General features: G+C 39.9%; 1 protein-coding gene across 2 annotated transcripts in view; it reads left to right on the top strand.

Annotated features, from left to right (window-relative positions):
* The window catches only part of LOC132210129 (MOG interacting and ectopic P-granules protein 1-like), a 52323-nt gene extending 38105 nt beyond the window's left edge, over positions 1 to 14218 (top strand). For both annotated transcript variants that reach the window (XM_059649558.1, XM_059649559.1), the window contains 7 exons: positions 137 to 214; positions 5377 to 5570; positions 6201 to 6328; positions 8463 to 8678; positions 10698 to 10801; positions 11589 to 11667; positions 14132 to 14218. In XM_059649558.1, coding sequence (XP_059505541.1) covers positions 137 to 214; positions 5377 to 5570; positions 6201 to 6328; positions 8463 to 8612 — 550 coding nt within the window. In that variant the 3' untranslated portion in view covers positions 8613 to 8678; positions 10698 to 10801; positions 11589 to 11667; positions 14132 to 14218. The remainder of the gene's footprint in view (positions 1 to 136; positions 215 to 5376; positions 5571 to 6200; positions 6329 to 8462; positions 8679 to 10697; positions 10802 to 11588; positions 11668 to 14131) is intronic.
* Positions 14219 to 14622: the final 404 nt, after the last annotated feature.

The following is a 14622-nucleotide window of genomic DNA, read 5'->3' as shown; positions in this document are numbered from 1 at the left end:
TTCATAAAGTTAGCTGATCCCGGCTTAGGATGCTGAATTTTGAGACTTCATTTTTTATTTTATGGCTGGCAAGCAATTGTAGACCCAAACACCATTTTAATTTGCTTTTTCTTTTGTGGTTTATGATCAATTGCAGAAGCATAGACTTCAACAGATCAAGCTTTCTAGAAGAATATAATTTCAGTCCTGCAGAAAAGGAAACACCAATGAAAATGTAAGTTTGATCTGACATGTAGTGAAATTGTATTTTCAATGTGAAATTTAAGAATGTGAGAAGAATTGCTGGAGAGCCAGAAAGACCTGTAAAATAATGTAGAGCCTTTGTCATGAGGATATAAGGCACCCAGAACAGGATGGCAAACAGCACTCCAACCCATAACAATCACATCCAAGAAGCTAAATAATAACCGAAAGAATCGCGGACACTGCAACTCAGGGACAAAAACAAAGTTGTTGGAAAAGATCAGCATTTCTGGCAACATCTGTGAAGGTAAGAACGGAGTTAATGTTTCAGGTCCGGGTGACCCTTCCAGTTCTGAGGGAGGGTCGCTGGACCCGAAATGTTAACTCTGTTTTTGCATTAAAGAAGCTGCTTGTCTTGCATGTCCAATGATTGCATTATTCCTAGAGATTGGCTTGTTAATATTTTTCAGTGTAAATCATCCAAAATTCTTTGTCTTTTGGAATTGTTTGTCCTACATGATCACGCTTTTGGGGTTGTTTATCTCAGATTGTCATTAGTCTAGTTTGTGATAATGATGCATTATTGCAGGAATGGTTTTCCTCTTCACACCACTTTATTAGAAGTTATCCTGCAAACTTCCTGTGAATAGTTGAAACCGAATTATACCGCTATCTAGAGCAGTCAGATACTTGGCAAGTGTTTTGTTTGTGGTGTCCTGACTTTGGTAGCCCTCCCACTCTGTGCTGCTGTTGTACGTTTTGCACGTAATCGATCTTGAATTAATACTTCCTGAATCTATGAAATCTAAATGATCTTGTGAAATGATTTTTCATGTTTGAAGTTTGTTAACTAAGTGCTTTCAAAGATATTTGACTGTAGAAAGCATCACACAAATGCATCTCTCACAGGAATTCTAGTTATTTTTGAGCTATACCAGATTGCTGAGGTTGTTTTACTGCACTGAATAAGATTAGATTACTTACAGTGTGGAAACAGGCCCTTCGGCCCAACAAGTCCACACTGTCCCTTGAAGCATCCCACTCAGACCCATTCCCCGAACACGAAGGGCAATTTAGCACACGGCTGATCCACCCAGCCTGCACATCTTTGGACTGTGGGAGGAAACTGGATCACTTGGAGGAAACTCACTCAGACATGGGGAGAATGTGCAAACTCCTCACAGACAGTCGCCCAAGGCTGGAATCAAACCCGGGACCCTGGAGCTGTGAGGTGGCAGTGCTAACCGCTGAGCCACCATGCTGCCCTGCATGACACTTTGGCAGCATGGGATTAAAGATGGGATTATTCTGGTTTGTCTGGCCGTTCGATTAAGCTCTGTGTTTTTTGATTAAGACGAAAGAACATTTATCCAATAGATTTGAGTGCTGGACTGGACTTGGGGACTTTAAAGTTTGAAATTCTTATCTTTATATATACAGTGATTTATTTTCTTTTGTACATGGTTTGCTTATTCATTTATTTTGTTTTCTTGAGTTGATATTGTTTGTCGTTTTTATAATCAAGAAAGCCAATGCCTGAAGGGCCAAGCACAGATAAATTACTTGTGAGCAAATACAAAGGCAAATTTTTGCAGTATTGCATTGAGAAAAATGGTCAATTTGAGGGAGTGAGGATTTTCAGGGAATATTTTTACTTCAGATACAATAGCAAGCGTTCACAACTGGGCTGCACTGAAGTTTGAAATAAAGCTCAAACAATTTATGAAAAATGCAGCAAAGGAAAATCCCTCTCGTTAATCAAACAAATTGGACACAGTTGGCCAGGCAGCATCAGAGGAGCAGGAAAACTGATGTTTCGGGTCTGGGCCCTCCTGCAGAAATTTTCTGAAGAAAGGTCCAGACCTGAAATGCCAGCTTTCCTGAGCCCCCAGTCTGCTCGCCTGCTGTGTTCATCCAGTTCCACACCTTGTTATCTCAGACTCCAGCATCAGCAGTACCTACTAACTCAGGACACAGTTGGGATGCCTTGTGCATTGCTATTCACTCTAACCCACCCAGTTGTCTTTTTGGGTAAATGAAACAAAGTTTTAGAAATCTAAGCCACAGAGCTTGGTGGTTATCTGGAAATTCTTCTCCAACACCTAGCTATTTGTGTTTGGATGAACACAGCTAATTGTGGATACCAAATTGGTCCTGATTAATTTCACAATATTCCTGTACTAATGTCTCAAGAGACATATAGGGATGAAGTGTATAAAGGAACCTAAATTATCCTGATCCCCGATTGAGGACAGTGTAATCCTCATGAAAGTAATGTGCTGTTTTGGCATGTTATTTGGTATGTTAATCTCCTTTTGAATTCAAGTTTTGTTGGGTTGAGTAAAGTAGAAAATTATCATTTTTGTTTTCTACAGAATAGTAGCTTACAACCTGTCAGTTTGACATTGAAGAAAACACAGATATTGAGGGGTTGAGTAAAAGCATGGTCCAAACATGGTTTTAAAGGAACATCTTGAGTGAGGGCAGAAGAGGCAGAAATATATCCAGTGAAGTTGTCATCGATGAAACAATTAATCTCAGATGCGCAAGTGGCCAGAATTGAAAAGAAAGACAAAAGTGCACCCATACATAATTATTTCAATTCTGGAATACTCTAATACTTTAAGAATACACTTCTCTCCAGTGCCATTGCAATCTAAGATTATGTTGTGCTCGCTTTAGGAAATGATCCTTTTAGATGGTGGAAGGATGATAATGAGTAATTAAATGAAATGATGTTGTACACTGCAGCTGATTAGAGGTTTCAGATTACTCGATAGGGATGTAGTAACTAGTTAATGAATCTATTGGAAACAGAGACTTTAATTCTAGTGGGACGACAGAAAAGTGTTTTGGGTCAAATTTTGGACTCTGCACAGTACTAATTAAGTTCTACCATATTGTCAGCAGGGTAGAGGCTCTTTAGCTCAGCAACTTATTTCCCAGTCACGAAGGCTTTCAGTAGGATATGGAATTTTTTGGTTTTGTGATCTTTTGAATTGATTTTTCTTTATATACATTTTTGGAGGGTTACTGTTCGAGTGTTTGTAATGTGATCGAAGCATTTCTGAAAGATTCAGGACCAAATGAGCCCAGGCAACTTCCTTAGGTCACATTTCCAGTGTGTTTCAGTTAGTCACTGTTTCCGAGAGGTAACATAACAAATAACATTTCCACAGCCTTGTCCCTCCATCTCTGCAATTTCCTTGTGTCCACTTCAGACGTTTCTCTTTTTTCCTGTCCAGTTTCACTTTTTTGCCTATCCCAGATTACGTTTGTCCTGTTGTTACCAGCCATGGCTTCAGCTGTTTAGACTCTAAAATCTGAAATACACAGCATGCTTTTCTCCATTTTTTAAAAAAAGCTGATGAAAAACTTCACCTTTTGTCAAGCTTTTCATAATTCTTCTGACCTCACTGAAAAACAATCTCTTGACATTTCCAAAAATGAGTCACTTCATTTCATAATTTGCCATGTTCACCAGTTAATATCATTCAGCACCTTAACAGTGTGGGCCAGCTGTGTTTTTGAATCATTGCAAAAGAGTACGACCTATGCCAACTGATCTGAAAGCAGATGAACTCAAAATAGTCCCTCCAGTGTAAACTATTTCTAAGTCGTATATCTTTCTCAAACAACAAGAGGCTATTGCTGCATATGGCACTATGGCTGCCTAGCACTTCCTACACCAACCACTGTTTAACAGGAATGGATCTGCTAAAGTCTGAGTCAAGCCCCAATGTCTGTGTGTAATGTTTCACATCATATAATTTCGGTGCTGTAATGATCTATGATGAACGGACTCAAATAGGTGATCATCTGTTTCAGTGTAGGGCTGCAGATAAGGAAATTCCAAATTAAAAACTAGAACAGCACTTTCAGCGTAAAATATTCCATGTAAATTGGGGATGCTAATCAAACAAATGTTTACTTTTTGGAGTCTTTGGAACGTCAAAGGTTTCTCCTGCCTATTGCATCATAGACCATAGCTGCAACTCAGTCCATCTCCCAATTCACAACAAGACTCATCATTCTGATGTTTGCTGGCCCACGTTGTCTCTCGGTTGACCAGTGTCTGAACTTTAGATTTTTTTTCGAAAAAACTTTCAATTCTTGTGTTCACATCCTTTCATGTTCTTATTTTGCTTTTGTCTGGAATTATTTTAGGTCCCAAACTTTGCCTGGAACTTTTCTGTTCTGCCAAGTCCAGTGTGCTGTGTACTACTTGATTTTTTTCTTCATCAGCCCACCACCGTTAGTGCTACTTCCTGCAGATGTATAGTTCCTTCCTCGAGACATCACCATCTCTCGCCTTTAAGAAACTCATGAAGAGTCACTATTACCAAATGTTTGGTCACCTGTTTGAATATCGCCTCCTTTGTCAGTTTTTGTCTGGTTAATCTGCTGTGAGGTGCCCTGGGGAGTTTTTCTGTGCATAGGGTTCGATTTCAGTGGTGTGATGACTTCTCTGTGCAGCTGATGTCTTGTTGCAAAAAAGTAACCATTGATTTACCTGTGAAATAATGCTACGTGGCCTCTCAGTATTAGCCAGGCAGTTAAAATAAGTGAATTGAAAGCTGACTATGTTGGAGTATTTCATTATTCATCCTCAGCTGGACCCAATTTATCCATGTTACCGAGGTATCCAAGCACTGGCAATGCAACTCCCAGAACAAAGACAAACAAATCATCATTATCCTTGTGTTTTTCTTTGTTCATCTGATTTGTCCCATTTGACTTTTGTAAAGAAGATTTTTTGTTAAAGCTCACTTTCTCTTTACCAGCAAACTCTAAACACCAAGAGGTCCTGCTGGTGTAATAAGTAACCTCAGACACATGTGAAATCACTTTATACGTGAGCCTTAAGCTTACCTGTGCAATCTACAAAGAAGAAAACTTGGAAACATGGCCAACTTGTGGTTTCCATCCATGGCCAGTGTAATTCTAACTTGGACAGTCATTTCTTCATCATTGGGTCAAAGTGCCACACAGCCCCCCTCTGATGGCACAGCAGAATCACCATTGCCATGTGCACTGCAGCAGTTCAAGGTGGCAGCTCATCTCCTGTGCGAACAAGATGACCCCATATTCCAACTTTAATCTGTTGCATTTACATTTGTAGAATTAGAAGCTTTTTTCCCCACACGTTTAGCTTCCCCGATGAACTGTTATTAACTCTGACTTTATTTCCAGTGCTATACCTGAAATTCTCGAAATCTGGCTGGAAGAGTCTGCCGAAGACTTTCGTCAAGTTCCAACTTACTCTTGTCTGCGGAAGGTACTTTCCTACTTGAACCAGACAGTGCCAGGGTCAGATGCTGAACTACGGGCCCAGAAACTCCTGAGTCGTTTTTTGGTGGAGGAAACAGCGGAGAAAGAGATGTTCAGTAAGATTTATAATTATGTTGCAAAAATGTGGCTTTAATTCAGGGTGCCTCCCTACAAGTTTGTGTGCGGCTTGCCCCTTTGTCTCAGGATTTAGTTCATTTTGGTTTCCTTTGACAAGCTTCAAAATTACTTCCAAATTTTTGGCTAAACGAAGTTAATTAAAATTATGGCTGAGTGATTACCCCTGTACTAATTGCATGATGTACAAGACCAAATTCTGCATAGAATTGATACTCTAATATAGTCCGATAAGACCCAGCAGCATGTAATCCAACTTTCTGGACAATTTCCTTTTGAACTGTTGCCGTCGATGACATTTTATTTTATAATCTGATGTAATAGTTTTGCAAGTTATTGTGAAACAATAGATTGTGATTCAGAAGATTTTCTAAAGCCAGAAATTGGGATGGGAATCTTTCATTAAATACAATTTCTTTTGCAATTGAGATGCTCCCAACAAGAGGATTTCAGTGCAATATCATATTAATTTCACCAAGTCTAGATTTAGAAGTATGAATATTAGATAACTATTGTAAACCAATGCATGATTTCTAGTCACAAGTTTGTGAGATATTTTAGAGCAGTGTGAACTTTGGGCACAAAATAAATGTCTATCTTCACTTGCACAGAAGGCTACCGGAGAAGAGTCAGATTCTGTGTGGGAGAAGAACACGACCAAACCATCGAACAAGTTGACGAAAAGCTCCTGTCCTACCCATCACGCTTCATTGCAGAGCAGCTGACTTTTATGGATGCTGTGAGTAAACAGGAATCTGGGGCCCAGTCATTCTGAATAAGATATTTCAGTCAGCAGTATGCATCTGAATCTCTCTATTATTTACTGCTATTACTGTTCCACCAGTCATTATAACTGAATTCCCTTAAAAATGCAGCCTTCCAAGATGTTAAAATGTGTTGTTTGATGTGTAACTTCAGTATCTCGCTTGAAATACCTGCCAACTAAAACTTCAGCACTTGTCATTTGTTTTGAATGAACGCCATGTGAAATAAGTGACCCGAGAGAGCACTGAAAATCCTTTGTAACTTAGTGTTGAACCTTTACAAAATGAATAGTATTTCAGGGTAAAAGTTTAATTGTTTCATCATAACAGTCACTGTTTCTTCAAGAGTCCACTGATTTTGTTTGAAGTATCCAGTATGGCAATTTTGTTGTTTTCCCAGAATCTTCTGGAGTGGGATCAGCCATGGGGTATTCCAGTCTAGTCTCCGAGGTGGCTTGATGCCTACCTCTACAAAATGAGACTCGTGGTTGCTGAATCAAAATTTGAGTTATGTCAAAGTCTGGTCATAGGCTTAGGCTTGAAGTGGAAGTTCAGTGGTCTGTATGACAGCATTGGGTGTGACTCTAGAATGTGAGTAGTCCTCTCAATCTCAAAAATCCCAAGCATATGTTAGTGTTCAGAACAGGGGTGCAGCGATCTCATCTGGAAGTGACCACTTTGTCAAAAGTAGGTTTTGGTTATGGGATAAGAGATAATGGGAACTGCAGATGCAGAAGAACCCGAGACAACAAAGTGCAGAGCTGGGTGAGCACAGTTGCTCCTAAGATGCTGCTTGGCCTGCTGCGTTCCTTCAGCTCCACACTTTGTTATCTCAGTTTGTTAAGGGGCAGCTGCTTTTCTGCACAGAGTTCCAAAGGTAACAGTCTGTTTTCACTGCAGTCTCTGTTGCATATGTGTATGTATATACCGACAGGCACTTAGAGTCTAATCATGTGACATAATGATGACAACAGCCATTTTTGGTGGGAAGCAACCTAGCTGGGTGTCTGTTGAGGAATGTAGCTGCTTTTCTTTTGTTGAACCATCGAGATCTGCAGTGAGGGCTGTGAGTCTTTTTCAAATCAGTGGTTTGACCTGGTGAATATCAAAGCGGTTTTTTTGATCCTCATCGCTAGTTTTTTTCTTTACCATGCAGGGCCAGGGGGCTGAATGTTAAACAGCAGGAGTTTTATTATGTAGTTTACTGTCGAGGCAGCAGGGTTAGCCTAAGCTATTCCTTGCCGGAAATGATCGCTGACATCATTGTGACGTGATCAGACTGTTAAAAGTGAGAGCCCACCATGCTTGCATAAACATGCAACAGTTTCCCACTCAATGGTTTCTGAGCATTCCTTTCTACTCCAACCTGTCACAGCCAACTCTGGCTTTGAAAGTGATGAGACTGACAAATTTCTCCATTCTGAATGAGTTTACGGGGATCTGAAGGAGCTATTTGCCGGTTGTGTTAACTTCCACTGTCGGAGCATAATTGTTGATGGGAGTTGCTCATCTTGAAGAGGGACACAGAAGGACATGATGCAATCTGAATGGCCAGTTGACAAGCTTGGATGTTTGGCAATATTTGTGTTCAGCATGAAACCAATAGTGGGGAAGTGTTGATATTCAGGTCTGTTGAACCAACAGAGGGCCGGGCTGCCATCGTGTTCTGTCAACCTGCCTTGGTGCGAGAAGTAGACATGATGCAGGGCCGCTATACTGATGCCCAGCCTGTCTAGCCTGTGGGCCACCAGGGCTGAGCATCTGGAGCAGTGACTATTGCCAGCAGAGCCGTGCATTGATGGTGTGCGTGGAGCCAACAGTCGGAGTTGGGTGGAGATAACCGGTAATTTTAAATCTAACATACAAATAGGAAGCAGATGACTGAAAATTTGAGGGTTTTGATTTGTCTGAATAGCCAATGTGCCCTTGTGCATCAATGTGAGTATTACGTAGCCAGTCGTTGACAATATAGCATGCAGTTTTAATGTACAATTGCAAACTAGCAGGACGAATGTACCCATGGATGGACAAATCTTGTTTGTCGTTCATTGCTTAAAACATGGCACGACTGACACCTTTAACCTTTGTTTCCTTTTTATTTTTGATCAGGATCTTTTTCGGAAACTTGTGCCCAGCCAATGTTTAGGGTCCATCTGGTCTCAACGAGGGAAGGAAGAAAAACAGCATCTGGTATCAACCGTCCAGGCCACCATTACACAGTTCAATAATGTTACAAAATGTGTCACCAGCACCATATGAAGACCTCAACAGCTGAAACCACGGCAGACGGCTAAAATCATTGAGAAATGGATTGATGTTGCCCAGGTACACTATTCTTTATTGGTTTTTAGCCTTTGTGACATGTTAAAGTCCACAGTGCATGAAACAACCATGGTGGAAGAGAGCAAGCCATGAACAGTATGTGTTGATATGTCCAAGGTTTGAAAGCCTCTTGAATTGGCGAGCAGAATACTTTTCTGAATAAGAGTTGAATGCTTCATGGAAAACCCTAGCATTCATAATTTCTGTAGTGCTGGCTGCTAATAGTTCTTGCCTCAGTTTACAGTTGCATTGAAATATTAATGTATTTTTTTCTAATCAAAAATATTTATGTGGATAAAAAAGGCAAACTGATTTCAGAGTTTTACTGGCCCTTCAAAAATGAAGTTAGTTATTGGGCATTACATAGTGTTATTTGCCTCCCTTCCAAGCTGTAGTCAGTTTATGAAACAGTGTACATTTTATTCCCAATGTTCTGCATTCTGTGTGCCTACATGATGGCCCTCCAGTAACTTGCCTGGTTGTCTGTTTCTTATGTGTTTGCCAAAGGAATTTGTCTCAGCATGTTAGTCAGCAATCGGGAAAAGAGTGAGGAAGGGCTGTCAGATCTGATACCAGGTTTGTACTTGTCGCCAACATGTGGCATTCCCACTCGTACATTTGGAAAGGGTCAGGATAGGAACCGAGTAATTAACTAATTAAGTAAAGGAAGTAATTGATTCTTACTGATTTTATAATCCAAAATTGCACTGGATTTTGCAACAAAACTGTACTTTCAATGTATTTTCCCGTATACACGTGACAACAAAATATTCATTCATTAGTAAGGTTTGGAATGAAAGTTCACAATAATTCTGTTGCCAGCTAATTTAGAGAAGTCTGCTTTGGGTCTTGGCAACACTGCCTGCATCAGTTTTGACTTGTTAAGAGTCTTGAGGCATTAATGGGACCTTGATGGGGATTTGAAAGTCTGTCTCCAGTTTTACAATATGGAGCAGTTCAACCGAATGTAGGCTGACTCCCAGTAGTAGACATGGATGAAAGAGTTGCTGACATATACACTGGTGCTATCAAAGGCTATTCTGAAGAGGAATCACCACCTTACTTTGATCACTTGGCTGACTTTTCTAGTTCTGATGTTGCGTTTTTACAATAGTTGGCAAGGAGTGGCTTCCATGTTGAAGTGCCCTCCATTACTTCCATTTTACTGCAGCAGCTTTATTTCCCTGAAGCCGGAAGACTCTGGGCTGGAGAACCTACCTGCTGGCCTTAATCAGATAAGGCTCTTATGATTATGCCAATTGACGCACCTTCAAAGAAATCCCAAATGGTGTGATCACCCTGCCCCTCCCTGGCCTTCCTCCCCAAGCAGATGTGGCTTTGAGACCTGATAACAAACACTCGCAGGCTTCCTCCTCATCTCCACCACACCCCAAAGTACACATTTGGGAGGTTTGATTTGATCCAGTTTTCTCCCTACCTCCAACAGGTTGGGGGGGTGGTGGAAACAGATGAAGGACATTCAGCTGCTAATCTAGGTAAGATTAGTTAACTCAGTATCAATAACGTAGTGATTCATAAAAGTAGACCCAATTTCCTGATTTGTCTGTTTCCCCTCGAATGAGTATCTCACTTGACTGGTCCTGCCCTCCTATTCTGACAGATAATACAACCTATCATTCATTTATGAGCTAAATGTGATGGATATAACAAAGATGATTACCCCGCCCCCACCCCCCTACCTTCGCCACTTCTACCACTCAGATGTCCATGTGTCAATCCTACTCTTTTTGAGCTCTCCTTTGGTGTCAGTAATCAAATCTAACCAGTCACAGGCTGGCAGCAAGTGAACTGAAAAGGTTGTCTCAGAGGGATACAAAACGAATATCAAGGTTTGAGTTGCCAAGAATCATGGAATTCTTTCCCTCAAAAAGTTTGTTTGTTAATGCTGTTATTTTCTCAGCTAACATTTTTCTGATAGAACCTTATTAAAAAGTCTGAGGTGTTGGGTAATGGGGAGTCACTGCTTTTTCCACAGAACTCATGGCTTTTTTTCTCTGACAGGAATGTAGAACTTTGCAGAATTTCTCGTCAGTGCATGCAATTACCACTGCATTGCAATCGAATAGTGTGTTCAATTTGAAGAAGACTTGGGCAGCCGTGTCAAAGTAAGTCATTGTTCAGAAAGAGCCTTGTAATATTTATTTAATAAATATGAGGTAGGAAATTGCAGGTTTGACCTCCAGGTTTACTTGCACAAGTGATCTTCACACGCTCGGTGCATTAACAGGATTACCAGAGGCACTACAGTGCAATCCTAACAATTGGCTAATTGGCAGAATCTTTCATTCTTTCACGAAGGAGCGAAGAGTTAATTTGTTTAAGTGGAAAAAGAAAACTGTTTGGCAACTTGAAATATTTAACTATCGTGTTCCAAAACTGATCTGCTGTTGGATGTAACGGAACACAGTTTCCTGTGGATATGCTGTGATGGGGTGATATAAGCCGGAGGTTTGTGTGGGATACTAAAATACAAAGACAACAATTATTTTAATCTCCCAAGAAAGCACTCTATAACACTTTGAAGTGCACACCTGTAGTTTATGTTCGTGTGCCTCAGACCATTTGATCATGGTTGTTTTTTGTAGGCAGCTTGGGAATGAAATCTCTCTTGCTGCAATGAGATTCACGAAAACGACTGCACTCAAGAGCTTTTGCGGCACAATGGCAGTATCCCCATCCCTGGGTTGAAACAATCAGGGTTCAAGTTCTACCTGCCCCAGAGATTGCCAAAACATTTCTGAACAATTTGGTTAACATAACTATACTTATTGTAAAAATGCTTCACTGCCGTTCACTCTCTGTATTACTTGCTTATTTGTCAGATTCTATGTCGGCTGTTTGTTATCTTGACTCTATTCTGCCATGAGTAATTTGTCTCATTCTCTTGACTAGGAGCAGTAAGATAACATTTGAAGACCTTTCAAACAATGAAGAAGATAACTTTATAGCAAGTAGAGAGCTGCTAATGGAGGTAAGGTGTTGCACTTGGCCCAGTGTGACTATATTCAGGCCATGATCAATAGTTTCTAGTAAAATATCTGCAATGAACTCAGTTGGTGACTGAATGCATACAGATTCTGTCAATCAATACTGCAACAGGAATATATGTATTGCAGTCCAGGTGGTCTGGCTTGGCTCAAGTCTTCCAAGATTGTTTTGTCATGATTCTTATAATTGCTGATGATATTGCAGTTAACATTTTAATCAACATCTAATTTGGTTATGCTGCAGTGATGCAGCCTTCATAGATTATCTTTCTCAGTGTTCATTATCTTGGAAATTTGAACTGAAGCAATGTCTAAAGTGCGATATGTGTCAATTTCTTTTTCTTTTGCTTTGTACACTTCAAGGGCCTTGTAATTAATAAAGGCCAAGGCAAAACATTAAGAGATTTAACTGGTTCTCATAAGTGTTTTTACTCAATTACCATGTCTTCCTTTTCTTGTTCTCTGCAGTAAGAACTATTTGCTGCGTAGGAATGGAGAGATATTCATATCTCTTTGTTTGTTCAATATTTCAGACATCAACTATCTAGTTTCAACTAGCTTGGACGAAAACTGACAAGTTTCTAGCCATTCCTCCTCACTCCTTTTATCATGCTCTTTGTCCACTCATTTTGCTCCTGAATTTGACAAAATAACAAAATAGTTGGTTAGATATAAATATTTTGGTGCCACTTTACCAAACTAGTTGTCCAGCTCAGAAAATAGTCAAAGTTTTCTTATTCTCTAAATCATTCTTAGATGGAATTGAAGCATTTTAAAGCTGATATTTGAAGAGGGAGAAATGCAGTAATCATGCTAGCATGTTGTCAGTTTGACAGACACTCCATGTTTCAAACTGCTCAATGTTCTAGTTGCAGTGAACTATATTTTTACATAGCTTTCCAGATGTTTGCCCCAGAATTTCTACTGCCCTGCTGTCACACTTTGTTTATTGTGTGTTGTGATTGGTGCACTGTACAGAATTTCAACATATTTTTCTGATCTAGATTGAATCTAAAAGTAGGTTTGCTTTTATAATCAAAAATGTGTGCTCTGCATGATGATTGTTTTTGTGGTGCAAAATTCTGTAAGTATACAGGGGAAAATGTGAGTTCATGATTGGACAGTTGTATAACTTCCATAAAGCTTTCTCCCAGATTATGCAGTGAATTACAGTGCATCGTTTGCTAATCTTTCAGCATCTTACACAAATGTGTTTTGGCAGTGGTGCCGGGCACCGTGGTAGTTCTTGCTGTGTGTACATTAATGTCCAAGACACAAAAGCTCCAAGTATGAACAGCAGGTTCACAGATGACACAAGAATTGGAGCGGTAGTAAGTAGCAAAATGCCTTAGTTTTGAGGCACACATTGTTCCAGCTGTGGCTCAACTAATGTTATTTACAGTTCCATCATTACCCCTTTGCTGTTATATTCAGGCAAGTATCCAATATTTTACCAACTTATCCACAGGTCCTCCTGCCTTCAAGAATATGTTTATGCACACACCAAGGTCCTTCTGATCTTCTCTCATACAGACCCAAAACATCAACTTTCCGGCTCCTCTGATGCTGCCTGGCCTGCTGTGTTCATCCAGTTCCACATCTTATTATCTCATTGAACATATATTCTCCTGACTTATTAGACTCCCAAAATGCTTCACCTCACACTTTTCTGGATTGAATTCTATTTGCCTCTGTTCAAGCCTTCTAACCAGCCCATATGTGTAACCCGAGAGACTAAGGCTTTTTGCTGTTTACACCTGTCCAATTCTTGTGTCATCTGTGAACTGGCTGTTCATACTTGGAACTTTCGTGTCTTCAACATTAATGTACGCACAGTAAGAACTATTACTGTACCCTCTGGTATGCTGCTGGATGAAAGCATCAAGTTGCCGAAAAGCCCCTCAAAAATCGCATTTACTTCCTGCCACAAACCCAATATTGGTTCCAATTTGCAAATTCCGATCAATCTCCTAGGCTCTTAGGTTCTGAACCAACCCACCGTCTGAGACCATTAGATTATTTCTTTGGGTAAGAGAGGTGTCCTATGAAAAGACATTGAGAAGAATTATATTCTTGACTTTAGAAAAAAATTACATTTAAACTTGTTGAGACAAAGTTTTGGAGATCTGGTGAGGTAAATTGTTTTTATCTTCAAGCGAAATTGCACATTACGTAGAAAATGTCCAATCTCCAAATGATGAAGTTACTCAAATATTGAGTTTGGTTTACAGTTCACAGATCAGGGATCAAATGTTGAACTTGTCTGGCCTTTATAATTCCAACTTTGCATTCCACCGTATGACAGTCTGAAATTTTGAGTTCTAAGTTTTGATTCTAAATAGATTTAGTTGCATGATCAAGGGAATAAATAAGACATGGAGTCGTATGTTTGGGAAATATGACACTGAATTCACAATGGATTAAACAAATTCACCTCTCTTTTTCTAGGATATAGTTCAGGGAATTGTGCCGTACCTGGGAACTTTCTTAACAGAGTTTTCAGTGCTGGATTCAGCTTTCCCTAATTACCATTCAGTAAGTCTCTTTTACAAGATTTGGATTCCTTATTTGCTGATGACCACTATTGTTACAGTTTCATTGCAAACTGCTTGTAGATGAGAATCAAAGCAACAAGAAAAAAACAATTGAGTTTGATTAATCACCCTGATCAGAATAATTTGATGCTTTGTGCTGTGAATCAAACAATTTGTTAACAAAGGAACATTCAATTCATTTTGCAGTTAATTGAATATGGGTTTAGTTTTACAAAAAGTTGGATAAGTTGCAAATCATTTTTATTCTGTACAGCTAAATTTGGTACCTGGATGTCCCTGCCTATTGAGCAGTTAAGCAGCTGAGAATGCCACCAGCTTGGCACTGACCTACTTGACTGGAGCAAAGGGCTCTATGTAATGTCCAAAGTTGGACCTAGTGGTATG

Source organism: Stegostoma tigrinum, chromosome 11 (genome assembly GCF_030684315.1).
Source record: "Stegostoma tigrinum isolate sSteTig4 chromosome 11, sSteTig4.hap1, whole genome shotgun sequence".
NCBI lineage: Eukaryota > Metazoa > Chordata > Chondrichthyes > Orectolobiformes > Stegostomatidae > Stegostoma > Stegostoma tigrinum.
This window is presented reverse-complemented; position numbering and strand designations above follow the sequence as displayed.